The sequence below is a fragment of the Heterobasidion irregulare genome, assembly GCF_000320585.1.
Source record: "Heterobasidion irregulare TC 32-1 unplaced genomic scaffold scaffold_01, whole genome shotgun sequence".
NCBI classification, from domain to species: Eukaryota; Fungi; Basidiomycota; class Agaricomycetes; order Russulales; family Bondarzewiaceae; genus Heterobasidion; species Heterobasidion irregulare.
This window is the reverse complement of record NW_009258197.1, coordinates 901,268-927,111: the sequence shown is the minus strand read 5'-3', so window position 1 is coordinate 927,111 and position 25,844 is coordinate 901,268. Positions and strand designations below refer to the sequence as shown.

General features: G+C 52.0%; 10 protein-coding genes across 10 annotated transcripts; 4 read left to right on the top strand and 6 right to left on the bottom strand.

The window, feature by feature from the left end:
• Positions 1-279: 279 nt before the first annotated feature.
• HETIRDRAFT_99205 (major facilitator superfamily) lies at positions 280-2,190 on the top strand (the record flags this gene model as incomplete). Its single annotated transcript, XM_009542456.1, has 8 exons — positions 280-653; positions 723-912; positions 971-1,054; positions 1,116-1,250; positions 1,308-1,504; positions 1,569-1,583; positions 1,642-1,727; positions 1,781-2,190. 8 exons carry the CDS (start codon positions 280-282, stop codon positions 2,188-2,190), a joined length of 1,491 nt encoding a protein of 496 aa, XP_009540751.1.
• Positions 2,191-2,450: 260 nt separating this feature from the next.
• HETIRDRAFT_307288 (uncharacterized protein) lies at positions 2,451-6,298 on the bottom strand (the record flags this gene model as incomplete). The annotated part of the gene is made up of 10 exons (XM_009542455.1): positions 2,451-2,627; positions 2,688-4,347; positions 4,404-4,578; positions 4,636-4,910; positions 4,962-5,037; positions 5,096-5,227; positions 5,286-5,592; positions 5,660-5,859; positions 5,911-6,142; positions 6,197-6,298. 10 exons carry the CDS (start codon positions 6,296-6,298, stop codon positions 2,451-2,453), a joined length of 3,336 nt encoding a protein of 1,111 aa, XP_009540750.1.
• A 43-nt stretch (positions 6,299-6,341) lies between these two features.
• On the top strand, positions 6,342-9,729 carry HETIRDRAFT_166278 (uncharacterized protein; the record flags this gene model as incomplete). Its single annotated transcript, XM_009542454.1, has 12 exons — positions 6,342-6,387; positions 6,448-6,650; positions 6,703-6,864; positions 6,916-7,150; positions 7,207-7,346; positions 7,397-7,610; positions 7,663-7,808; positions 7,865-8,328; positions 8,393-8,633; positions 8,690-9,172; positions 9,231-9,363; positions 9,422-9,729. The coding sequence occupies 12 exons, from the start codon at positions 6,342-6,344 to the stop codon at positions 9,727-9,729; spliced, it is 2,775 nt and encodes a 924-aa protein (XP_009540749.1).
• A 387-nt stretch (positions 9,730-10,116) lies between these two features.
• Positions 10,117-10,437, bottom strand: HETIRDRAFT_307158 (uncharacterized protein; the record flags this gene model as incomplete). The annotated part of the gene is made up of 2 exons (XM_009542453.1): positions 10,117-10,245; positions 10,321-10,437. Coding segments are annotated over 2 exons (246 nt in total), but the record flags the coding sequence as incomplete, so codon positions are not given.
• Positions 10,438-10,839: 402 nt separating this feature from the next.
• Positions 10,840-12,240, bottom strand: HETIRDRAFT_307611 (uncharacterized protein; the record flags this gene model as incomplete). The annotated part of the gene is made up of 9 exons (XM_009542452.1): positions 10,840-10,995; positions 11,051-11,155; positions 11,242-11,483; positions 11,540-11,648; positions 11,698-11,728; positions 11,779-11,826; positions 11,903-12,031; positions 12,106-12,136; positions 12,195-12,240. Coding segments are annotated over 9 exons (897 nt in total), but the record flags the coding sequence as incomplete, so codon positions are not given.
• Positions 12,241-12,960: 720 nt separating this feature from the next.
• HETIRDRAFT_423832 (uncharacterized protein) lies at positions 12,961-13,611 on the bottom strand (the record flags this gene model as incomplete). The annotated part of the gene is made up of 1 exon (XM_009542451.1): positions 12,961-13,611. One exon carries the CDS (start codon positions 13,609-13,611, stop codon positions 12,961-12,963), a length of 651 nt encoding a protein of 216 aa, XP_009540746.1.
• Positions 13,612-13,981: 370 nt separating this feature from the next.
• On the top strand, positions 13,982-17,260 carry HETIRDRAFT_468407 (uncharacterized protein; the record flags this gene model as incomplete). Its single annotated transcript, XM_009542450.1, has 8 exons — positions 13,982-14,381; positions 14,809-15,698; positions 15,729-16,015; positions 16,087-16,287; positions 16,346-16,438; positions 16,498-16,627; positions 16,698-16,747; positions 16,813-17,260. 8 exons carry the CDS (start codon positions 13,982-13,984, stop codon positions 17,069-17,071), a joined length of 2,310 nt encoding a protein of 769 aa, XP_009540745.1. The 3' UTR covers positions 17,072-17,260.
• A 66-nt stretch (positions 17,261-17,326) lies between these two features.
• Positions 17,327-19,139, bottom strand: HETIRDRAFT_121342 (inorganic ion transporter; the record flags this gene model as incomplete). Its single annotated transcript, XM_009542449.1, has 11 exons — positions 17,327-17,347; positions 17,418-17,570; positions 17,727-17,888; positions 17,945-17,970; positions 18,027-18,065; positions 18,125-18,232; positions 18,294-18,429; positions 18,551-18,717; positions 18,780-18,837; positions 18,898-18,975; positions 19,041-19,139. The coding sequence occupies 11 exons, from the start codon at positions 19,137-19,139 to the stop codon at positions 17,327-17,329; spliced, it is 1,047 nt and encodes a 348-aa protein (XP_009540744.1).
• Positions 19,140-23,801: 4,662 nt separating this feature from the next.
• HETIRDRAFT_406665 (uncharacterized protein) lies at positions 23,802-25,006 on the top strand. Its single transcript, XM_009542448.1, has 3 exons — positions 23,802-23,943; positions 24,031-24,398; positions 24,467-25,006. Exons 2-3 carry the CDS (start codon positions 24,272-24,274, stop codon positions 24,703-24,705), a joined length of 366 nt encoding a protein of 121 aa, XP_009540743.1. The 5' UTR covers positions 23,802-23,943; positions 24,031-24,271; the 3' UTR covers positions 24,706-25,006.
• Positions 25,007-25,088: 82 nt separating this feature from the next.
• On the bottom strand, positions 25,089-25,773 carry HETIRDRAFT_140551 (glutaredoxin). Its single transcript, XM_009542447.1, has 5 exons — positions 25,632-25,773; positions 25,464-25,579; positions 25,323-25,408; positions 25,251-25,268; positions 25,089-25,196 (listed from the first exon to the last, which is right to left on the bottom strand). The coding sequence occupies exons 1-5, from the start codon at positions 25,653-25,655 to the stop codon at positions 25,138-25,140; spliced, it is 303 nt and encodes a 100-aa protein (XP_009540742.1). The 5' UTR covers positions 25,656-25,773; the 3' UTR covers positions 25,089-25,137.
• Positions 25,774-25,844: the final 71 nt, after the last annotated feature.

Sequence of the window (25,844 nt, the reverse complement as noted above, 5' to 3'; positions counted from 1 at the left end):
GTACCTCACGACATGAGCTAATGACACATCACGCAAGAAGCGACTCGCTTACATAGAGAAATATGCTTATGTTCTGGCATAATAGAATCAAAATAATTTATCACCTAAACACGGCAGGGGTCTTTACTGGGTCTTTGTGCTGCATCAAATGACTGAAACCGCAAACTGCCACCAATCGCACTTTGTTTGCTTGACTACTTATGCTGATGACAGCTTGTCCTATCCCCCATCAATTCCTGCGGCCCTTCACCAGGAGTCCCATATTTCACTCATCAGAACATGTCTGTAGCCGTCGAATCCCCAGTCGAGTTTTCTTCGGCAATAGAGCCCCAGTCGGAGAGGCCAGGCTTACAGGAGCGTCTGAGTCGCCCTCAAACGGAGCGACATGACTCAGACTTCACTGCTGTAGGTCCCGCGACTCCTGCTGGCGATAAACTCGACTCCGCAACCGATGAGGCGCGGATTGCGAATGGAGCAGCAGAACAGGTGCAAGGTGTGGTTTATGTAGTTAACGTGGAGGCGGCATATCCTCCCCCCATCGTGTCGTCTGCGCTAGCTATAACACCCGTAGTTGAGCTGCTATCCGAAAGCAGAGGCCTTCGTCGTTTTCGCATGTTTGCGTCCTTCGTAACCTTGTTTCTCGCGGGCTGGAAGTGAGTGCCCGTTCGTACTCACCTTGTTTTACACTGACCTGATTTTGACGTATTTTATGGCGATCACAGTGGTGGTGCTACAGGAGCTCTTATTCCCTCAATCGAGAGAGCATTTGGCATTGGCTATGCGCGCGTTGCCATCCTTTTTGTCTCCACGTTCATGGGTTACGTAGCTGCTGCTGCGGGGGGAGGTGTCTTATCACGAAAAATTGGGTTCGGAGGTGCTCTATTAGCCGCGGTTGCTATAGAGCTGATAGGAGTCAGCAAACAATCTTTGCTCTTCTACCAAAGTCTCGCTGAGGTGCTCCCATCATCAGAATGTTATCAACGCCTCTCAACAAGCCAGTTTTGGCTTGATGTGCTTTGGATTCTGGATTATTGGTATTGCATTTGCGACACAAGTTCGTCGATCACACTTCTCTTCTTCACTCCCACCTGATCAAATCATCAAACATCACTTAGTTAGGGCTGTGTAACGCATACTTTACCCTCTTGAAAAAGCCGCTGCTATACACTGGGTTTCTTCATGGAATGTTCGGTCTTGGTGCCTTTGCGAGCCCCCTCGTGGCTACGGCCATGGTAACTCGCGGCATTCCAGTACGGTTATTCCTCGTATCTTTCGTGAGAATGTTCCGACATCGCTACCCTTCCTAGTATCATTTCTTCTATCTCACAAATGTTGGGATGAACGTCCCAGTGTTCGCCCTGGTGTGGTTTGCATTTAGGAATCTAGACTCTCTGTCATCAAATCCTGCCGATACATTGACCTTGCAAGGCTCAGCTACGATGCGTGATACACTGAAGAGCCGTACCGTTTGGACACTCGCGATATTCTTGATGCTCTACATCGGGTAAGCTTAGCAACTACTCTTTTCGGGGAGCTGTGAGTGTTTCTGATTGTGCATCTGTTTGTAGGGCCGAAGACTCGATGTGAGAGGTGATCTTATCTCTTTGAAGACCTAATTAATTACAACATACTACTCTACAGTGGCGGCTGGATAGTTTCATATGTTCTAGAGGTCCGAAAAGGGACGCCTGAAGGAGCATCGTGGGTTGCTTCAAGTTTCTATCTCGGTGAGCCTTCGGCTCGTCTTAGGCTGCACTCCACTCAGGGACGTAACTTTCAGGCATTGCAATCGGACGCATTGTCCTTCCGACTCTGAGCATTCTTCTAGGGGAGCGCCGTGCCGTTTTTATCTATATTTTTCTCGCTATTGTTCTTGAGGCTGTCGCATGGGCTGTACCCGTTCTCGCATCGACAGCACTAGCCACTGCGCTCGTCGGGCTCGCCATTTCAACTTTCTACGCAGCTGCCATCACGACTGGCGGACGCCTCTTACCGCGTCCGATGCATGCCGATGCATTCTTGCTCATCAGCTCGGTAGGACAAAGCGGCAGCGCACTCTTTCCCCTAGTGGTCGGACTTGTGAGCTCAAAGAAAGGAATTTGGGTCGTCGAGCCAATCATCCTGGCTTTGCTCGGGGGTCAAGGTGTGTTCTGGTACTTGGTCCCAAAAGTACAAAGAAGAGCAGATTAAAGGATGTCTCGACATACGCTACATCCCCAAGTTTTTTTTTCTTTAGGCATTAGTAAGATACTCGGAGCATGTATATGAGTCATTAGAGTACACTACACACGAGAATTACCGGTTTCAACTAGTACTTCCTGAGTTTTCAAGCATCAGCAGAGACATCCATGGGACTGGGAGAAGTCGTCGTCGAGCGGATGATATCGTAGCGAGAAGCGATGTACTCGTTGAACTTGACCTGGGGATTATAATGGAGCGTCAAAGCATGATCAACAATCAATAAGTGAGAAAGCGCTTGCAATCCTGTCTTGCCCCATCGATTGCGCGAAGGCATTGGTCCTTTCCTCCGGACTCATCTCTAGAAACGCGTTCAAAGGAAGTTGCGACAAAATCATGGCAGAAGTGAATGCGTTCATGCCATCGGCATTGATTAGCTCTTTTTCTCCCTGGATCCAAGAGGTGTATGTCTACCTTCTGTGCTACTGTAATAGAAAAGGTGGTCTTACCTCTACAACTTCGTCCAGCCAGAGACGCTCGCCCCAGATTTCTGGCACGGATCTCTGTGCAGCATAATCACCAAACATTCTGCTATACATAGCAGCCTCGTCGACGGAGAGAGCGAAAGCAAACTGGATCTCCGAGTCGGGACATTTTGTAAAATATCCCTCCGCGATAGCCAAGTCTCGGCGCAGTTTCTTGATCGCCTTCAGAACGGGGGGAGTGAACGCAAGAGGTACCAAACGTCCAACATCACCTGACCTGTAAGAAAGGGAGGGTGTGTATGCTTCAAGGACGACGAGAACATATAGATACCGCCAAGATAGAAATTCCAACCGAGATTGAAGCGCAGAAAGCTGAGAGGGAAGAGCGAACAGAGAAAAGAAAAGCACTGCGGTGTCATAGTCGAGGATGAGGTCCGCGCCATCAAGAGCATCCCGTTCGATTAGTTCCACTTTGAGTTTCGAAGAACAGAGGGCCAAAGCGATTTGTCGTTTTTGGATAAACTCAATCGATGCTAAGTAACGATGCGAGATGCTAGGCAGAGCCGACTCCGGAGTGAGACAAAGCGTGTGACGGTCGATAACTTCCTGCGGCACAGTACAGATAGGCGGTGAATCAATATTCTCAAGTACAGTCTCAGGATCAATTTCATCAGAAGGGAGGTCAGCAACAAAATCAGGCAAGTCGTCCTGAGCTTTAGCTCTCAGCTTCATGAAATCCGCTAGAGATTGTCTTGCAGACTCCCTGCGAGAGTGTACGAGACCCGCAGTAAGAGCGTTGTCCAGCATTTCGGGATGAGGCATCATTGTGGATCTGATAGGGTCAACATTCGAGACCGAGGATGTGCCGTCGCTAGGAATAGAACTAGCCAGGAGATTTGAAGAGGTCGATTCAGCAAACCAATCATTTCCAGAGGGATCGGCATCCTGAGTCGACAAGGGCTCGCACTGGAAAGTAGCAGCATCGGCTTCGAAAGGTCTTGAGGACTCCTGCGTCAAGGGAATAAAGGATCCGGCTGGAGCTTCTAGCCCTGTATTCCAGTCGTCGAGGCTAGAAACGAACAGATCTTCAACCTCGTCCAGGATAACATGTAAAGGCGCGCTGTGGTTGTGTTCACAAGGGAGGGGACCGCTGGAAATGTCAGCCTCCCTACAAAGCGAATTATTGTTATCGTAAGAGAAGTTCATCGCTATCTCAGAGTCGTCGACCTGAGCCTGTTGGTAGTCAGCTAAATCATACAGAATTTCTTGACCATTGTGAAGGGCTCCTTCAACATTTCTTGACCGGGCTTCCTCCTCACAATTGGCACATACCATACATGGTTTAGAATCAATGTTTGCGTTGTCGACTTGATCGACTCGTTCGTTGCTTAGGCGCACCAGCCTCCGCCTCTCCTCCCAATTGAAAATGACTCCCAAGCCATCCTCGTTGTCGCCTTGATTTGGGACTAAGATATTATCATCACGACACGCGTTTCGACAAATGACTGCTTCGTCGAACTTTGGAAGTATTGATCGTGAATCGGAGAACTCATTCCGCTCGATGAGATGTTGGACCAGGCTATTATCAGCGTCAAGATTGGCATGTTGCGGGAATGTATCTTGCAATGCAATGACATCAGCCAGCTCTTCTTGCGTTGGAATTTTGGACTGAAACTTGAACGGTCTAGCGAGCGGTCGCATTGCTAAGTCAATCATGCAGTTGATTGGGATGAGACAAACCTCCATGATAATTCAATATTAAGAGATTTCACGCCCTTTGCCTTTTGAAGGACCCCAAACTCTGAAGGGGGGACGCCGGAGCTATTGCCACTGTTTTTATTTTTACAGACGAGAGACGCCAAATCTTCCGGGAAGGATAGCGTGTTATGTTCATTAGGAGGTGGCAACATAGGAACTGTAGAAAAAATAGTGAACTGTGCTCTGCTGCGAGCACATACAACTAGAAACATACCGTTCATCAAATCAGTGTGAGAGCTTTCGAGCTGCTCCAGGTACATGATATCGTATGCACCTTTTGACAACGTTGGATACAGTCTTCGTATGTCCTGGTCTAGTTCAGAAGAGAAGAACAGCAGCCCTTCGGGATCAAAGTTAGTGGGTGTATCTGGGTGTCCTTGCATCGAAGTCTCAATGCCACTTGTTGGAGAAGGCGAAGGCGTTGTAGACGTTTTGTAGGCCTTCAGTTGTATGGATTCTATAACATGCGACTTGAGGAACGAAGCCAGACTACTAGCCCGAAAATCAGTACTGCGATGCGGATGACCATAAGATACATACCTTTCCCTCTCACCAAAAGGTACTGAAATTTCGCCAGTATCCCTTAGACTTGGCCGAAGGGGCATTAGAACTTCATCTACAGCCAGCTTCAGAAACGTCTCAGTAGCAAAAGAGGATCAAATCCAACGACAGACCGAATTTGACATCCTCTAATTCATTGATGACCAAAGGCTCTGTTTCCGAAGAAGGAAACCAGAGTTCGTCCACCTCACTGTGGCTGCCACATGAAGATGATGTTGAGGACGGTGAAACGCTTGAGAAAGTTTCTATCACGAAAAATGTCGTTCGGAAGAGTTTGATATGGGAGACCAGTGAAGGGCTCACGCCATCCATTGATAATGGTCATATGTCGCTCAGGCATGTCGGGCTCGCTGTCCACAGACATCGAACCCATCACCGAAGGGAGGTCAGTAATAGACTGAATATGACTCCCCTTCAATTCACGGGGAGCATGTACTCTGGGGAAGAGGGGAGGCGTTTGTGGATATATGATAGGCAATGAAGGAGATGGAGGTTGAAGCCACGGCTCGGTACGAGCAACCTGACGAGGGACATTATTCATTCGCTTCGCAAACGGATTGTCACAGAGAAGGGCGAGAGCGGCTTTTCGAGTCTTTGCGTCTAATTCAAGCTGAACATCCCTGGATGAACATGCGAGTGTCAGAACGAAGATGTAGAGCGCATATATCCGCATATACTCGCAATACATCATCAATAGATGTGACTTGGTCAGTGAATTCTTGGACAGCTACGCTTTTGATGTAATAGCACTTCATAATGTCCGAAATTGTTTTAGGTAGACACTTGGTAGCCGAAGGTGCCGAACTGGGCATCTCTCGGATTGCTCGCAGGCTTAGCACTGTGTCCTTCGATGTACTGTATGTCTCCTCGAGTTCGACTTCGAAAGAGAAATCACTACAGCAATCAAATAGAATGAGATATGGCGTACGCAATGCATTATCCTGCCAACAACGTTGTGTTTTTGTTTCACCTCGGAAGTTCAAGGTCTCCTGGATGAACCTGAAAGCGCCTTTATCTACTATTGTCTCAATTTTTTCTTCGAATAGTGATAGAGAAGGGCCACATGTGTGAGATTTTAGAAGGTCATCGAAGGGGTCTGAGGGTAGTGTGAAGAAATATGAATCGGTCGTCGGAACGGGAACGAGGGCATTTGAGAGTATCTGAGAAAACCTTTGTCCAGCCATTGATGTGTTGAGGTAGAGTGGAAGACATACGTCATATACCAGAGCCTCTGTGACTTCGCGATGGTCGACGGTGAGATGAGTTAGGACATAGTCATTTAGAAGATCGCGCAGTGCTCCTGGATGAGAGTCCATGCTCAAGACAACTTTAGGCGCTGGAGGTTAGATAGTCCGGCCGATGCCGACAGCACAATCTGGCATGCCGCCCCCCAAGCCAGTTCAAGGTCTGTGCGGGTCTGTGCTCACCACGAATATACTTCGCTGCCCTCACCTGCTATTCTCAGCGCATCTATTATCTTCAATCCCCTTAGTCGTCGAGACCATGTGGGAACGAACACTCCAGGATCTCATCCGTGGTTTACGAGCGAACAAGAAGGACGAGGCCAAGTTCATTGCTCAGGCGTTGGACGAGATACGACGGGAAGTTAAGAGCAAGGATATGGAGTTGAAGGCAGGGGCAGTTCTCAAGCTCACATACGTATGCTGCGTATCGCCGAGATCTCTCGCAAGATATGTCTAATCACTGTCGTGCGTGTTAGCTCCAGATGATGGGTTATGACATGAGTTGGGCCTCGTTCCATGTCGTGGAAGTCATGTCGTCTCCCAAATATCACCTGAAGAGTGTTGGTTACCTCGGCGCTACCCAGTCGTTTGGGCAGGACACAGATGTGCTAATGCTGACGACGAATCTGCTGAAGAAAGTGAGCTTCACCTGATCGATATTCGCTCGCAGTTTTCATACGTGAGCTTAGGACCTTACCTCGAATCCTTCAGACGTTGCAGTTACCTTGAATGGACTGTCCCACATCATATCTCCTGACCTTGCTCGAGATCTCTCCCGCGACCTGGTTGCTATGCTTAATCATTCGCGACCTCAAGTACGCAAGAGGGCGGTCATTGCTGTTTACAAGGTTCTTACAAAGTATCCGGAAGCCACGCCCATTGCGATCGCTCGGTTCAAGGAGAAACTGGATGATCCGGATCCTGGTACTGGATTGTGTCTCTCGAATCTCCTGGCTTCGTCATTGAAGTACCAATTGCAGGCGTCGTTGCGGCCACAGTCAATGTCCTGTGTGAACTCGTTCGACGAAATCCACGAGACTATCTCTCTTTGGCACCGCAGCTATTCCATTTGCTTACGACATCCTCAAATAATTGGATGCTCATAAAGACTATCAAACTGGCGAGTTTTTGCTCGATCATGATGATTCGTTCATCTGACAAAGAGAATAGTTCGGCTTTCTATCGCCATACGAGCCTCGTCTCGTCAGAAAGCTGCAACCGCCAATAACTGAGCTCATCTCAACAACGCCTGCAATCTCTCTCCTGTATGAATGCGTTCGCACATGCATCGTTGGAGGTATGCTGCAGAGCGCATCTGGACACTCACTTGCAGAGCTGTGCGTCACAAAGCTGGCTGCCTTTCTACAAGACGCAGACCAGAATCGTGAGCAAACTCCATTACCTGCCGATGTACCTCCATTCATGAACGTGCACAGTGAAGTATATTGCCCTTCTCGCTTTTGTGAAGATTGTGCCCTCGCATCCGCATCTTGTGGCTCAATATCAAGATATGATTCTGTCCAGCGTCAACGATCAGGACATAAGCATTCGACTGCGGGCTCTTGACCTCTTATCTGCCATGGTACGATTTCTGTTCAAATCATCCTTACGAGTTCAAGATGCGGAATCGATGAGTAGGTCACCCGCGAGAACCTACAATCAATTGTCCAGCAGCTACTTTCCCATCTTGTCCGCTCTGACTCCTCAGTACTACCAACTGCAGCGCAATCCCTAGCACAGAACGGAACGTCTATGACATCCAAGTTGCCCTCAAATCCCAGTCACTCACCAGGCTATCGCCTCATTCTCTCCCAGCGCATTCTCGCTATGCTATCCTACGACACCTACAGTAACATCACAGACTTCCAGTGGTATCTTTCTGTCCTCGTCGATCTCGCATACGTCGCGTCCGTAGATGTTGGTGCGCAAATTCGCGATCAACTCGTCGACATTGTGGGCAGAGTGAGGGCCGTCCGTCGATGGGCTGTGGAGTTGATGGTCCGGCTGCTAAGCGACGAAACGTTCTCGAGAAATGCAAATGAAGAGGGTAGCTGTTCTGAAGTGCTATGGGCTGCCGCTTGGATATGTGGCGAATACTGTGGGTGAGTCTCATCATCAGCCTCCATCTCATAGCAAAGTTTGAGCTGCGCGTGTGTGCAATTCAAGTGAACTGGCCGAGCCGTACAAACTCCTTCCATATCTCTTACAGCATAGCACCTCAAACCTGGCCCCAGATATCGTCGAGGTCTACCTTCAAGCGGTCTTGAAAGTGTTCGGATTTTGGGCTGCTGAGCTAGCTCAGAGATGGGACAATGACGATTTGCCTAGGGTAAAAGAGGTGGTTGATATGATAATTACTCGCATGAGCGATTTCACCTCAAACTCCGGTCTCGAAGTACAGGAGCGGGTATGTCTTCTACTCTCACGCAGTGCTCGATTGCAATTGATAGCATCTGTGTCAAGGCGGCGAACTCGCTCCAGCTTTTTGTCTTCGTACGGGCCGATATTTCGGTGTACCGCCCCAGACCGGAGAGTACCCATGGCTTCACGGACGTCAGTGTATCTGCATTCGATCCGGTGGCAAGCCAGGAGCCCATATTCCCAAAAAGTCTCTTGCTCATTCGACCTCTGTTTTCTTCATACGATCTCAACACCGTTGCGGCTGCCGCTCAAACCAGAGTTCCCGTGCCGGTGGGTCTAGACCTTGACGCATGGATTGTCCCGCCATCGAAAGACCTAGATGCCGAATTGGTACCCGCACAGACCATAGACGAAGACAGTCGTCCTGTGAGGAGCAAGGGAAAGGGAAAGGGAAAGGCCAAAGCCAAAGCGACCAACGGGGCCACAAAGAAGGGCGAGAAGAAGGCAAAGAAGGGCGAACGAACAGTCCATACACTGGTTGAAGTGCCAGTCGAAACATCAGAGGAAAGGGCTGAACGGGAAAGGGTGAGTTGTCGTGCAGCTCTGAGGTCTGCTCGCTCACGTCTTATCTGGTCTCTATCAGCAAAAAACTCTTCGCTTAGAGCGACAGCGAGACGACCCATACTATATCAAAGACGACCGACATTCTCCAAACGTCGATGATGTTGATTCAATACCTGTCGTCCATCTGAATGATATGCCGCCGATGCCACAAGGTGCGTCCACTGAAACTGTATACCGGAAGTCCAAACCTTAAGTTCCGCTCGCTTCCAGATGACTTCAAAGTACCAAGCCTGCTTCGAAAGCCTGCCACACCTATATCGTCCGAATTGATTGTCGTTGACAGAGATGGCGAGATGCCTGAAGGTGTCCCTCTTCCGGCATCTCTACCCATATCACAGAAACCTTCCAGGTCTATTACGCCAAACGGCGTGCTTCACCAACCACTACCGTCATTCCCTCTCTACGTCGTAGATGATGAGATCCCTCGCACCGGCACCCCAGAGCCAATAAAGGTCACACGCATCAAGAAAAAGGGTACAGGGAAAAAATCAGTCAAGCGCACCGTTGAGGGATCATAGTCTGTCACTCTTCATACAGACGTGGATGGGAAATATGCATTGTTTGATTTTATTCAAAGGACATTGTTATACAGGCAGTTGGGAGCAAAGCGGATTATAAGGTAATTCTGACATGATAATGAATCACAAAACGCGAGGGAAACTAATGAGGTAAATGCACCGCGGGAAGAGTCACACAGGTAGACTTGACATAGTCAATATGTGTGTTGTGGACAGATCGGCTGTGGGCGGAGGCAGAAAGGACAAATATTGCAGAAGACAACACAGATAGCAAAGGAGATTAAGCCGACAAATCAAGAGCCAAAAAGATAAAGTTGATTCACTGACACTCTTCAATCAAAGAGGCATACCGTCCTGAGTTCACTTCGTTTATCGATCGCACACTGCTCATCGTTCGTCCTCCACATGCTCCACCGAATCGACGATCTCGTTTACCAGCTCCATTGTAACGCCAGGAATTGTGCGTTCGGCTTCCGTGAACGCTCGCTGAAGTGCACTAAGTGCAACACGCGCCTCCTGGGTAGATACACGAGGAAATAACTAAAAGTGATTTCAGTGTTGAATTTCCCATCAACACCGGAATCCACTTACCGAAGCGATGGCTGGTAAGACGACAGAGTCGAGCATAGTTGTATCCGGCAAATCGTCGTCTTGCGCAGTCTCTAGATCACCGTCCTCAAAGTCGTCGTACTCATCTGTCGGCTCTCGAGGAGCATCTCTCTTGCTACTCTTCTCAAGTCCATGGCGGACAGTTGCCTCAGGTTCATATTTCTTCGGTGTCGGGGGCGCCGAAGGAGGTAGAGGTGGGAGTTGATCGCCTTTCGCAGTGATCGAGGACGATATAGATGTATGTGAATCAGAGCTTAGCCCACGGCGCGCGCTGTTTCCAGACGAGCCCGAACCAGATGATGTCTGCGATCGTGTGGTACCGTTGTAATCCCACGTCAATGGCGGCCCCGATACTTGCACGCCATTTGGATGAGCACGCCCAATCGTACTAGGCCGAGCTGCGTTACGAACAGTACCGAAGTCCCATAGGTCCTCTGGGTCAGCATTAGCATTGCTAATATGATGTTAGCGAATTTGTTCGTCCATATCGAAGCATGAGACCTACGGATCCTCTCCACCACCCTGCTCCTCCTCTTGCAATCTCTCGCCACCTTCTGCCTTCCACCTCTCGTGTCGCTCGATAAGTTCGGTAAGATAGCTCGTCTTCTTTGCCATGCGAATAAATTTATGCTTCAGCAATTCACGTGCGCTTGGACGCTATAGATTCGCCGAAAATCAGATGACATTTCAGATGTAAAGCAGCAGACCACACCTCCCGTGGATCTCTTTGCAAGCAATACCCAACGAATTCTCTGAATGGTTTGGAAAAGCTGACATCGAGTTGCGGAGGAGGGTTCTTAGGAATGAGGAAGAGAACCTGTTATGATCATGTCAATGTCAGATAGGTTAATCTCTACGATCGAGCAAAAAATGGCTTTTCGTCACTACTAAAAGCACACACACCTTCATAGGATGCAACTCCGCATATGGTGGTTCACCTTTTGCCAATTCGATAGCTGTGATTCCCAAACTCCAAATATCAGCCTTATGATCGTACCCGCTCTGTTTGATGACCTCTGGCGACATCCAATATGGCGTTCCAACAAATGTGTTTTTCTTCGCGGACAGTGTTCCGGAGAGCTGTCCGGAGACACCAAAATCAGCGAGCTTCACCTCGCCGCCAGCCGAAAGCAAAATATTGGCAGCTACACGGGTGAAGAATTAGGTGAGAAGAAATGAAACGGATGTCCTGGAAGCGAACCTTTGATATCCCGATGAAGCTTTCCTTCCGTATGAAGATAGTCGAGTCCGCGAAGCAATTCGCGAATAATGATCGCGATGTACTCTTCGCGAAACACGCCTGGCTTCATCTACAGAAAGATTTAACCGCTGTTGCGCATGAATGAATGATGAACTAACGAGATCAGAGCATGAACCGCCGGAACAATACCTGCAGAAAAGCGATCAGTTTGAATTCGCATGTTACATTTATGCGCCTACTCCATAACAATCCAGAGATGAGATCCCTTCAAGTAGGACCCATGGTATCTGTCGAAGTCGCGATTTGGGTTAGTCAGGGCACGCCCAAGATCAATGAGAGGATTATTGAGGAGAGCCAACACACTTCGTAACGTGAGGGGAATCTAACTGGGAAAGAATCTGTATCTCTTGCTGGATGTCTTCGATCTCATCTTCGGCACTTTCGAGATCTATAATCTTGATCGCGACAGTCTTCTGCGTCCGCTTGTCATATCTTTTATTAGTGGCCAGGTGGCCAGGATTCAGCAAGGGAGCGCGTGGATGGTTCGGGAAATTGCAGCGCCATACCCTTTATAAACTTCTCCAAATGATCCTTTGCCTGATAGTTTTCTGACGCGTCAATTGCGATTGTCTGATCAAATGTGTTCACGACATACCGATCCTATCCTGCTTCACGTAGAACTCCTCCGGATCTGACTGATGTGAATCCTACCGTAAAGACACATAATTTGAGATCGACGAAGATCATGGAAATCACGTATATCGTCGAGGAGCGCGTACCATGGGTATAGTCGACGAGTCCCAATGACGGTTTGTGTCGTGTGTCGCGTCTGGCTATGTGGTCCGGCGGTAAGAACGGGCGGACGTAGTGCCGAAGATGAGAATAGGAAGGTCCGGCGAACGCTTCAAGCGTTTGGTATAAACAAGAAGGATGTGAGGATGATGCCTGGAGGGGAAGGGAGGAGAGAGAAACGGAACAGGCTTTAAAAGGATCTGGGCGATGGCAGGTTTGACGAGGACTTGGTAGCCACAGTCAAACTGGTCCGGCAGTTCGCGTCTTCGATTGCCTTTTTGGCTTCCGTGTGCTCTCCTCCCGCCCACTTGTTTCAGAACGCTTGGCTGCTACCTCTCTGCACGACTGAACACCGACTGAACATTCATGCAGGGCGCGATACATGAACCATTTCTCGACGTCATCATCTAGTAACACTAATGTCAGTGGGGCCATCCCCGTCGTACCAGATGTTACCTGGCTAATTATGATCGACGGCGAGTGGGGCGTCCTCGTTGCGACGATCCGGTTGCAGGTATTTTGACATGGTTAGAATGATCATGATGGTTCACTAATTTTTTATTATCACCACGTCCACAGGTGCCTCTTCACATCGCCGTGCTCATCGCCATTCCGTAGCAAATCAGAGGTTACTGTGTCGCATACAGTGTAAGTTTCGCCCGCGTGTGGTACGCTGGACGGGAATCGTGTGGACTGCCCATGACCAGCATAATTGGCGACAGAGGAAGCTCCTCTTTCAGAACGACTGCAGGAGGCTTTTCCGGAAGCCTCACTGTTCGCCTGCCCTCGACCCCCTCTCGTTTCTGATCGTCTTCTAGCACGACCATCACATACCCCCCTCCGATGATCTTCCCCAATGTCTGATAATCCTGACAGGCCTTGCTATCATTTCCTCTCCCTTTCTCTGCTCGCCCATCGTTGCCGTCACGATCAGACTGCGTTTGCTGCCCCGTGGTCTTCCCGCCCCTTACGGTGCCTCGTGCGAGCCTCCCAACCGTCAATGGGATGATGCATCGGATTACGAGAACTGCCAGCAGCATCAAAGACAACGCGAGGATGGATGCTATGATGATGTGTTTGTGCTCCTCCTTTGGACTTGGAGGTGGAGGGATGAATATACCCTCTCTAGGAGCGAGAAGGTGATGCGGAAGTCCTTGTATTCGGACGTGACCTTGAATTTGAGCCTGCTCACTAGAAGGGCTCTTTCTGATAGGATTCGCATATGAAATCCGAGCAAGGGCGCCGATTGCGATACCTGTGCGAGGCCACCTAGTGGTCATCGAGGTGTTTCTCGAGAGGAGCGAAAGAGATTCGAGGGGAGTGAGCTTGCACTTATCAATCCGATGCAGCAGCTGGCACGCGAGGACGATAACAGAGAGGAGTGTAGCCTCGGCTACTAATGAGACTGTCCGACATTTGAATCTCGCCTGGCCGCAGCGGCTACTCACTTATCATTCGTTCCATACTCGATGTCAAACTTTCGACGCGTTGCGACGCGTCTGTGGCAACTCAAACACGTGGTTTTGAGCACGTGCATTATTCGCAGTCTGCGTGAATTTGCTACAGTATGTTGTAAATCCTTTGTCTGTAGATTCTTCCACCTACACCTGAGTCATCGTACACACTTCCTTCATTGAGCTATATTCTACTATGGCTTTGAGGCGACGCCGCCAATCCATTTCCGATGATACAATTACTGAAAGACCTGCTAAGCGTTCGAAGCGTATCGCATCCAAGGCGGAACCGGCGCATGAAGACGAGGACCTAGACGAAATTCTGGCACAGATTCGAGAACAAGAGGCGAGTGAGGCGCTTGCGCGGCAGCTTCAGGAAGAGTGGGGAAACGAAGGTACAGCAGGTACAGCAGGCGCCTCCGCTTCAGGCACGTCTGGTGTTTTATACAAACCAGACGACCACGACGATGTGATCGATATTGGAGATGACGAAGGTAGTGAAGGTGAAGCGCTCGCGATTCAACGCTCCCTCGAAGACTCCCGGAAGACACAGAGTGGCGTTGTCAAGAGAGCAACGAGATCATCGACGCGAAATAGTGACAACAATATAGTGACTACCGGTATTGAGTCAGCTCAACCTAGGAGCTCTGGTCGCATCCGAGCCTCTTCTGAATCCACCACGGGGCTGGACAAGCCGCCAGATAGCAGGCTGAAAAAATTCACTGAGTTATTTACTGCCGACCGACCGTGCTCAAAGTGCGGCGCGTCCCTTCCATCCCCTCGAGGCATTGTACGCTCCCTAGCATCTCGAACTCATAACAAAATTGATCAACCATTACTGCTATTAGGTCGCGTTCTCTGCGAATCTCCCACCACCTAGCCTACTGAGCCTGCTGCACGTGTCGTGTAGCAAATGCAAGATCAATCACTGCCGAGGATGCTTCACTCCGCTGTCGTGTTCTCCGCCTTGCAGAGGCAAGGCTAAATCAGCGAACTGCACTGTCGAATCATGCTGCGCGGAAGTTCGTGCCATTGCCTTGTTCGAAGCATTAGGAGGCTTTGACAGACTCTATATCGGCGAGCGAGCAAACTCAGATGCGCGGGCGAAAGATACTGCTACCAAAGCTTCTGCGAATGCCGGCGCTTCCGTGGGACCAGGCGGGACAGGATATGGGACCGGAGGAACTCACCATCAACACTACGGACCTGGTCAATATCCAAACGCGCGCGGGAAAAAGAGCGTAAACCTTCACTCTACAGACACGCGGGGTCAACAAGCCCAAAATATGGCCGCCCACTGGGACGATGTAGTCGTCCGTGCTTTGACCACCATCAAAGACTTCCTTCCTGATCCCTATTCCGATTCTGGAAAAATGTATGACATACTCCCGCATGCATGCATCCAACACATTTTGCCCCTCTCGCAACTCCCAGAACTCCTGGGCAGCCTCCTGCGCAATGACTCCGTTTCGGACTGGATTCTCCGCAGCGAAGTCTATTATGCCATGCTGGCTCTTCTCCGGCGCATGGCGGACTGCGAGCTTACCGTCGAAATTCTCATCGAGCAGCAATGGGATAAAGACAAGTCTTGCGGCCTCGAGGGGTGGATGTGGAATGATGGAGAAGTCGTCTGGGAAAGACCCAAGCCCAATGCGCCCATTTCGCGATCTCAGCCGCTATACGCCCATTTCAAGAAGCTCACGAAGCAGTGCGAGGCGTTTCTGGCAGGCGCTTCACAGCTCATGCAAGTTCAAGGCGGCGATGAAGAAGTCGATGACATCACGATCCGAGCGAGTTCCTTATGCGGCGATATTATTGCAGCGCGGGATGACATAGAACGGGCCATGAAAGTCATGGGCAAAGATATCTCTGTTGATGCCGAAGAGAAGCAAGTCGATCAGGCCAACGGTGCGGTCGACGGCAAAGGAAGAGGGAAGGGGAAGGGGAAGGGAAAAGGGAAGAATCGAGATTTCGCAGTGGATATGGAAAGAGTGTACACCCGCGAATGCGAGCACTTGGCGTTCAAACATGTCGCGCTCTCAGAAACTAGCAGCAACGGGACCGGCCTCACCTATCCAACATTTTCCTATACCAATGAATTGACGATGACAGCCTCCGCAACCAGAAACCCGAAGTGTAGGCTGCACCTTGTCAAAGAGCTAGCGGTGACGGCAACTTCACTACCTCCCGGTGTATGGGTCCGTGTCGATGAAGTGCGGAACGACGTAATGTAAGTTTGCCGTCATCCTTGCCTTTGTTCATATCAGGTTATTCGGTTTCGTTAACATTTCATTCTGACAGCAAAATCATGATCGCGGGACCGACCGGGACGCCGTACGAGGGTGGTCTTTTTGAGTTCGACTGCTTTATACCTTTGGAGTACCCCAATGTGCCACCACTCATGCATCTCCGCACGACGGGCGGCGGGAGCGTGCGCTTCAATCCCAATCTGTACAATTCAGGCAAAGTCTGTCTGTCATTGCTGGGTACTTGGCCAGGCCGGTGGGTTAACAACCCGTACACCTGTTATATTATTCTGATCACCCGCTTCATGATGCAGGCCTGAGGAACAATGGTCGAATAAGTCGACCCTGTTGCAGGTCCTCGTCAGCATTCAAAGCATGATCCTGATCGACCTGCCCTATTTCAACGAGTACGCCCTGTCAGATACGTTTCATTGTTCATATTCTGATGCTGCGCACTTGTTTCCAGACCCGGATATGGCACTGCCAATGCCAGCAATCACAGTAGTATAGCGTATAATAAGAACATCTATTTGCAGACCGTTCGCTGGGCAGTCGTCGATTGGATGAAAGACGAACACAAGAACGGGATTTGGGCTGTGCGTCTCCTCATTAGAGCCTGACTTGCCCTCTTCTAATTTGCTTCTTCTCTTCCTACCATATGCACAGGACGTGATTGCGTCCCATTTCACCATTCGCAAAGATGCAATACGGAAGACGTGAGCCGACGCTCTACACCGAAACCCCATATCACATCTAACTACCCTCTATCCCCGCTGATAAGAATTGAAAAATGGGCCAAGACACAGCCCCTTATTCGTGCTTACAGCGACCACAAAAATGCATATCAATCAAACTTTACTGGTGGATGGGTGCCCGGGATAGATACCGCCGACTATGGATATGCGATGGGAGCCGCACCTACGCACAGCCAAAAGGCAGTGGCGACACCAAACTCGACCAGGAACCTGCTAGAGGAGTTTGATTCCGGAATCAAGCTGCTCGAGGACTGGTCAAGAGGCAAGAGCTCGGGGCCGGTATGACAGGTTCCGATCCATTACATTCCTTGTTGGATCGGACAACTTATGATGAGTGTTGACCATGGACGCCCGGCGAGCCTGTCAATATCGACATTCCAATGATACACTACGGATTGCTAGTTTGATACTAGGAATAGCCTGTTATAGTTTGATTATGCCCTTTATAATTCTCGAATACAAATGGGCCGGAACAAGAAAGGTTCGAAGCGGCTCGCTGGCGCATACACCGCGGGTCTATGTGTTGGATATCGTGATCGGTCATATAAACTTTCGGTGTTCCTGTAAGGTGCGTGTCAGAGAGATGCGCAGGACGGAGAAGTAAGTGGATGTTTTTGGATTGATCGCGCACCGGAGGATGTGTCGTCTCGTGATCCACGTGCACGAACGCGCGCTCGACGTTTGGAAGGACTTCGATCTTGTCTTGCAGCTGCTGGCTGATGTCGTGCGCTTTCCAGAGCGGAGTCCGCGCGTCCATCACGATGTCCACCTCGACAAAGTAGTCCTGCACGGCACTTCGTCAGCCAACTTTCGTACCCTTCACATCAGCTAATCAAAACATACCGGTCCACTCTGCACGAGGAAGAACAAGAGGTGAAAGGGCGTAAATGGTCAGGTTGGCGTGCTCGAGCTAAAGCGCGAGAGAAAGGGCGACACTGACGTGGTACGCCCGCACGGTGTCTATCTTTTCGATATCATCACTGAAGATCATGGCCTTGTAGATGATGAGCTGAATGAAGTCGTGCGGCGCCGACTTGCCCGCGAGGAGCTCGAACTGGCCATGTATCGTGCGGCCCCACGCAATGATGACTCCAAGCGCGATCTGGAATGATGCCGTTAATGTCCACGCTCTCCGAGGACCGTGACGATACAACGCACGATGATTGCTCCCATAGGGTCCAAAACTGCAGGATAAAAACGGTTGAACGACTGCAGGAGGTAAGAGTCATGAATAACGTACACCATTTCAATTTACTGCCACCCGCGGACATGAGCAATCCTGCGTCAGTCACTTGTTAGTCATTCATTTCGTATCCAACCTCGCTAGTGCACGCTCACCGAAAGAGTTGATGAACAGATCATTACGATGGTCCTCCCAAAGGACCAAAACTTGACTAGACTTTGTGCGGAGCGAGTAACAATATAAGAACAACAGAAATTTGACGCCTGGAGGAAAACCATGGTTGGTCAATTAACTTCCAATAGCGCATACATGGACCTCATATACCCAGGGCGGCCGCGACTGCTATTAGAGAAGTTAGATGAAGCTGATTCAGGTCACCGTCGCCATGTGTGATGAGCCCCCTCGCGGACTCGACGATAACAACCAGGTTTACCGAGCCCATCCTGTTTGGAACGGATGACTACTGCTTCATGCGTAATTTTGGAAAATTGCTTACAAGAATCCTGGAACAAAGGAAAACGTAGGGATGATTTCTATAAAGTTCTCCGCATGAGACGAATGCGAAATTCACCATATATCACGTTTCCGATGGTCTCGAGCCGTGCGCCACCAACGGGCCACTTTTTCTCGTCCATGGCATTTGCTTTTCGGTGTAGCCAATAAAGCAGGACGTTACTTCCGATGTCGAAGACCGAGTCGATGCCGGTCGCAAGGAGGGAAAGCGAAGCGGAAGATACGGCAGCGTACACTGAAAGCATCGGCGTCGATCAAATGATCAAGCCACTGGGTGCTCAGAAACGAAGCGCTCACTTTGTAAGATACAGAGCGCAAAGTTTGCTATTAAGCTTGCCCGCACGGCGATTTTTACCTGAGGGAGGGCCGTACCGTAAGTGAACTGGTGTCGACAGTGCGATAATTTGGGACTCACTGGCAAACGCGCGGCGTCTTCTTCGATTCGCGCATCTTCGGTGTGCTCCTCCATGGGCTTGAGGAGCGAAGCGATGAGCTATATGCGCGGCGCGGGACGAAATAAGTGAGCATGAGAATACAGAGAAAGATAGGGAGACTGACGGCATTCTGGCGTCGGTGATAGCGCTCGAGCCTGCCACCGCGTTTGCGTCTGCGGAGTGCTGCGAGCTCTTCCTCGTTCTTGTAGCCGTTGTTGAACATGTATGGGTCGGAGGCGTTAGCTTTGTGGGCGGACGACCGCTCGATGTCATTGTTTAGAGATCCGTGATCTGGGACCGTTGTGTCGGTGATCTGGGAACGGGTCAAGATCAGAGGGCGAGGGAGAAAGAGGCGCACGGACCTTTGAGGAGGAGGGTTCGATGGTGGATGAGACGGCAGTGTCGGAGAGGTCCTTCGAGTCGTCGGGGAAGATCATGATGTCGAGTGAGCTGAGGCGACTTGAGAAAAAAAGACGGGATTAGTGGGAGAAATCGACGGTGGGAATGCCAGCCCGACCCGAAAGAGCGGTAACAGGACCATTTGAGTTGTGTTACCGCTCCCTCGGGCCCCCTGTCCCACCACCTCCTTCCTCTCGGCAGCCACTCACCTGCGCTTCCCTGCTGCTCGCCGTCCGGTTCAGAGCGTCGTCCGTCGTCGCTTTCAACGCGAGTCTCGTCTTTATGTGCCCGGCCATTTGAAGGTCCGCAACTCCAACCCCTCGCTTGGCCACTGCTTGGCTCCTGGCTGTCCGCCCTGCAACTGCCCTGCACCGCCGCCCGTCCCTCTGACTCAACCCGTTCAGTGCAGCTCCCCGATTCCATAAGAGAGCTCTCCTTCGCTTCCCTTCTCCACCTGAACACGCCCCTCAAGCCGCCGCGCATGGCTCCAAGGTCGGCGGTGGCACTGCCATCTTATCAGATAGCCTCGGATGTCCTCGGCCCGATCACCAGTCACAACCAGCACATCGTGGCGCGCGCTCCTCTACCACTCAGCTGCCACTCCGACTCGCCCGGATGCCACCAGAACGCGCGCAAACCTTTGGAATAGACTCGTCCTTGGCCATGCTATTTCTGATCCTATCTGTGCTCATGTGAATCACCCTTCTTCTCCGCGCTTGACCCGACGGCTCACTCTGACCGCGCTCTTCCAGCGTTTGCTCCCTCGCGTGGTGTTTCTTCTCGTCATGCATGGGAACCCCTGTTTTGCGGGCCCTATCTGGTCTGTGGGATTCTATATTAGAGAGTGCACGCCTCGGAAACGCTCCCACCGCCCGATCACGTCGCGCGTTCCCCTCTCAGGGCGAGGCATGGGAAATGGACAGGAGGGGGCGGCTCAGCTGACGCGTCGGCTACCCAGTCAGCAGTGTTTGCGGTACGTACGTCGTGCACAAAATACGGATTTCTCGCACGTTCTCATGGTTCTTTAAATGAGATGAGATAGCTGGAGCACTGGTTCCCAACACTGATGGATTTTGGTCACAATTGAAACATGTATATTGCCTCCGTTTCGATGTAGTCCCATCAGATGCGCGACGTGAAGCGGTTCTGTCGAGAGAAGCACTCGCGCAATACGGCACCTCGTTCGCAGCTTCTTTGTTCTATATCTGCACAAGCCTGCTTCTTATCACTCGTCCCGTGTTGAACCATCGGTTGTACATCGCACAGTCTATTTTATCATGGTCTAGGTCTGGTTCTCAAGAAACAATTATGTCGTGCGCGATGATAATATGCTTTTTCGATTGCTAAATTTCATCGCTGACCGACGACTCACATCCCAGTTTCACGTACGTCATACCCGTTCTTGCCAGACATGGTCTTGCGATTTCAATCCAATCTACCAGCTCTGCTGTTTGAGACCTCGCTTCGAAAGGTATTTAAACCCTCCTTTGTCTGACTGCACTCACCACCCATCTCTTGACGAGAACCTTCATCATCTCCCGCTTTTTGCATACTCTACACCTTCCGCTAGTTTATTTTTATTCGCGTGTTCATCCTTCTACATACCAGTCATCATGAAGTTCCCTTCGAGCTCCTCGATGCTTCTCGCTTCCCTCGCCATCTCCTCATCTTCTTCATCTATCGTGGCACTAGCAGCCCCGGCGGCTGAAGCGGATACTACCAGCACCTCCTCGTACATAGCTACCACAAGCGCCGCTGCTGCTGCTGCTGCTGATGCAACCGGCATGCCCTCGTCCACGAGCACCTCAAACGTCCCTTCCTCTACTTCTGATCGTACGTTCCCCTCCTTCTTACCTCCACTTCTCATTTCACACCTGCACTTCCCTCAGACCAGGTCAACTCTCGTGACGTCCTCGGCCTCGGTGCACTGCTCGAGGGCCTGCCGATCGTCGGGTCCGCCCTCACACCGCTCATCGATGCTCTCGGACTCGGCCATACCGCCGCCGCCGCCGAGGCTGCTCTCGCTGGCACCGACACGGATGAAATCCGCGCTGCACAGGCGCAGGCCGCAGATCAGATCCGTCATGCGATGAACAACGCGGCACTCGATGGCCCTGGAGTCGCAAGCAGCGCTATAGGTGCCATCAAGAGCGCCGCAGGCGCAGCTACGGGCGTGGCAAGCAGCATCGCAGGTATCGTCACCGGCATCCCAGGAGCAGTGGGGGGCGTCGCCGGAGGCGCAGCGGGTGCAGTAGGGAGCGCGAAACCGCCCATAAGGCGCCAGGACTCGCAAGCTACGGAGACGTCGACGCTCTCGGCCTCAGACGCCGTCTCACCCTCGGCGTCCGCCGCGGCGCTCGCGAACAACATGTTCTCCCCGTCCCTCCCGCCGAACCCGCCCAACACGCCTGTGTTCCGCCGCGAGCCCCCTGTGGCGCCCGCGGCGCCCCCTGTTCCTGCTTCTGCCTCTTCGTCTGCTTCCGCGCCCCCGCACCCAGCTGTGCCGACCCCTGCGCCGTCGAACCCTGCTGGCGCGCAGAGGCCCAACGCGCCCGCGCTTCGCCGCTCACCTCCAGCCGCGCCTGCTGCGCCTGCGCCTGCACCCGCAGCACCCGCAGCACCTGGGCCTCCATCTGCCCCAGAGCCCTCGCACCCAGCTGCGCCCGCCCCTGCGCCGTCGCCTCCTGCTGTCGCGCAGAGGCCCAACGCACCAGCGCTTCGGCGCGCGCCTCCAGCCGCACCTGCCGCGCCTGCACCTGCAGTACCCGGCGCTCCTGGCGCTCCTGCTGCGCCCGCGCCTTCATCTTCCCCAGAGCCCTCGCACCCAGCTGCGCCCGCCCCTGCGCCATCGCCTCCTGTTGGCGCGCAGAGGCCCAACGCACCAGCGCTTCGGCGCGCGCCTCCAGCCGCACCTGCCGCGCCTGCACCTGCAGTACCCGGCGCTCCTGGCGCTCCTGCTGCGCCCGCGCCTTCATCTTCCCCAGAGCCCTCGCGCCCAGCTGCGCCCGCCCCTGCGCCGTCGCCTCCTGTTGGCGCGCAGAGGCCCAACGCACCAGCGCTTCGGCGCGCGCCTCCAGCTGCACCTGCACCCGCTGTACCTGCTGCACCTGGCGCACCCGGCGCACCTGGTGCACCCGCACCTCCGTCTGCTTCAGAGCCCTCGCACCCAGCTGCACCCGCCCCTGCGCCGTCGCCCCCCGCTGGCGCGCAGAGGCCCAACGCGCCCGCACCTGCACCTGTTGCACTAGCGCCCGCACCTCCATCCGTCTCCGCAGAGCCGTCACACCCAGCTGTGCCCGCCCCTGCTCCGTCGCCCCCTGCTGGCGCGCAGAGGCCCAACGCGCCCGCACCTGCACCTGTTGCACTAGCGCCCGCACCTCCATCCGTCTCCGCAGAGCCGTCACACCCAGCTGTGCCCGCCCCTGCTCCGTCGCCCCCTGCTGGCGCGCAGAGGCCCAACGCGCCCGCACCTGCACCTGTTGCACTAGCGCCCGCACCTCCATCCGTCTCCGCAGAGCCGTCACACCCAGCTGTGCCCGCCCCTGCTCCGTCGCCCCCTGCTGGCGCGCAGAGGCCCAACGCGCCTGCGCTCCGCCGTCAAGCTGCAGCGCCTCCGGTCGTGCCTATTCCCATTCCCGTGCCTGCTCCCATCCCCGTACCTGCGCCCATTCCTGTGCCCGTGCCCGTACCTGCGCCCATTCCTGTGCCCGTGCCCGTACCGACGCTCCCCATCGGTGCGCAGAAGCCCGCAGCGCCTGTCCCGAACGATGCGCCGCCACTGTTCGGACAAGACGTGCCTATGAGCCGGCCTTCCGCTGCGCCTTCGGCCGCAACGTCTGCTTCGGATGTGCCTGCGAAGGTGACGGCTAGTGCGGGTGCGCATAGCTCAGCGTCTGCTTGAGAAGAGGTTGATGTTTATCATTGAATCGGCAATATTTTTATTTTTATTCTTTATTCTTCGTGTCCTGTGCTCGATGCCTCCAGTACCACTGCGCTTGTGGTCGTCTGTTTGAATACCAGCATCTCCTATCCTATTGTCATATAGCCCGGTATTGAACGCTCCCAGCAAGACCAACGGACAGCTTCACAACTTGTCGGGTCCATTTTGTCTCATGTGATCCGGTTGAGCAAGACGTGCCGCGTGACGCGTGACGCTCAGTAGAAACGGAAATTCAAGTGAACGTCATGCCCAGTCAAAAGATTGATATTTTGTCATGTATCCGTCATGAAAGCAGTGCAGAAGTCGTGTGAAAGTCGTGTCCAATTTTAGCAGTTTATGACTTGTGCATGACTTTTCGCGCCACTTTCTTGACGGATGCATGATAAAAGACCATTTTTTTGACTGAGCTTGACGTTCACCTGAAGAATGTTTTTACTGAGCGTGACGATCGGAGCCGTATGGACCGGAGAACAAGCCAGTCTCCACGCGTTGCGCCACAGCGTGATGATCCTCGACATTCATTTCCATCATCGTCGAGGAAAGTGTAAGGAGCACGAGCAAATCATCGCATCCACCGTCTAACATTTGGTACTGAGGATCCAAAAATTGGGAGATCATAATTATCTCGCTAGCTGAGTGTCACCTTGAATGTCGAAATACTGATTTGCCTCTCCTCGGGGACGTTGTCGTGAGTCGTGATTCACGCCCGCTCTAACACCGTATCCTTTTGGTGACCACTGTATCATCCCCTCGCGTGCTTGCCTGACATCTCTAGAAGTATCCTAACGCTACCACGACGAGCATGAGTTTACATCTCACAGAGATCCTCGTTCGGTGCCGTTTTGCCTTGATATGAGGTCAAGCTGAGCCGTAAGACAGCTCTTCTGGGCCTATATAAGTCGTTTCTCTCGCTCAGAACAATCTCATCTCCACCTCTTCTCACTGCTTCTCTCTCTGAATTCATCCTCGAATCCACAATCGTTTGCCATCGCAGCTACTGCAACCCATTTCTCAAAATGAAAATCTCGTCGAGCCCCTTCATGCTGTTCGCCTTTATTGCAGTGTCTTCATCCCTGGGAGCCCTCGCTGCTCCAGTTCGCGACGTTGGTCGCGTCCATGTGGGCCGCATCGGGACATCAGATAGTTCGTTGTTTTCTCCTCGTCACCAATGCCCAGCAGTGCGGTCTAACTAACATTCTTCTACCCATCAGTCTTTTTTGAAGCCCGTGGACTTGGCCTGCCGGACAATGGCGTTGAAGAGAAGGTCGAGGGCATAATTGACGGTTTGGCCCACGGGTCTGTCAAGGCTCGTGATGAACTTAATCCCTTTGAAGGCGTCGCCGGAGTTGCCGCTAAGGAAGTCAAAGAGGTACCCTTCGCGGTGGCGAAAACCTTTCTTGGTCTCGATGATCAACTCCCGAGCGACGGACAAGGACGACGAAGCCTGTGAGGCGAGTCGCGCTCTGTGTCTGAACACATGCTCAGCCAGTGCATTTTCTTCCTGGCGCCGTTTTGACTTCGTTACTGCTGAAACCGCTCGTTATCGTCACTCTTTTGTGAACGTACTGTCGTTGACTCCTTTTTGCATTCACTCGTCTTCCGAGACTGCACAGTATGTGCCGTCTCAAAGAATGTTGGACTGATGCTCGTGTAGAGCAGCTTTTCTTGTACTTCCAGTTTCGGCCGTAGCTATTGTGTATTGCTACTACGCTCTCGTGATATTTCTCGGCCGATTGGATACCTTTTGACAGATTGTAATACAACCTTGATAAAATCTGATAGGCTCAAGAGTAACCAGGAGATTATCGGTATAGTTGGCGCATGGCCATCATGGTTCTAGCATATGGTGTTACGATACAAAGCGCATCCTTTGTCTAAGTGATTATGCGAGGAGAGGAGCGACCCCATCCTTCGCGTGGAGGGCATACACCGCGTCAGAGCCTATGAATGAGCGAGTCAATTTCAGAACTCAGAATAGATGAACAAAAAGCTCACCTCCAACGTGCTTCTTGTCTACAGGTGCGAGGGAAAGGTCAGATCAAGTAAGAGGAATATATAGACACGCACTAATGAAGACGTTGGGAACGGTTCGCTGACCGGTCAATTCAAGCAGAGCAGCCTGGATAGCGTCGCCGTCATCCCTCTCATCGAGCCTGAATTTGAAAGCCGTCAATTGAAGCGAAAGGCTATCCGTAAGCAGAGGCATACTCGATGACCTTGACCTTGACATCAGAGTAATCCGACGCGAAGAGGCCCTTGGCACGCTTGCAGTAAGGGCACCAAGACTTGGAGAAGATGGTGACCTGGTTCTGGGCGATGGTATCCTGAACAAGCCGAACATTAGCAATCTAGCCGGCGCGATCGACGGGTCCGCACATTTACAAAATCCTTGACGGCCATTGCGTGCAGTTGTCTGGGAGAAGGACGCGAGGAAGAGGGTACTGATGAAGAAAACAGGGTGAACGATAGTGGTCCTGTGAAACGGCGAGATGCAGCCTTATATAGGTGGGGGAACATATGCTTGGTTTGCCCTCTGGATGACCGATCTCCTCGTCATCCTCCACCAATCCACACGTGATATGACTCGGG

Coding starts and splice junctions, on each gene's coding strand:
- HETIRDRAFT_406665 (XM_009542448.1), top strand. CDS start 24,272: ATGAAAATCTCGTCGAGCCCCTTCATGCTGTTCGCCTTTATTGCAGTG. Junction 24,399..24,466: donor CCGCATCGGGACATCAGATA/GTTCGTTGTTTT, acceptor TCTACCCATCAG/TCTTTTTTGAAGCCCGTGGA.
- HETIRDRAFT_140551 (XM_009542447.1), bottom strand. CDS start 25,655: ATGGCCGTCAAGGATTTTGTAAAT. Junction 25,580..25,631: donor CCGTCAAGGATTTTGTAAAT/GTGCGGACCCGT, acceptor CGGCTTGTTCAG/GATACCATCGCCCAGAACCA. Junction 25,409..25,463: donor GTCAAGGTCAAGGTCATCGA/GTATGCCTCTGC, acceptor TTTCAAATTCAG/GCTCGATGAGAGGGATGACG.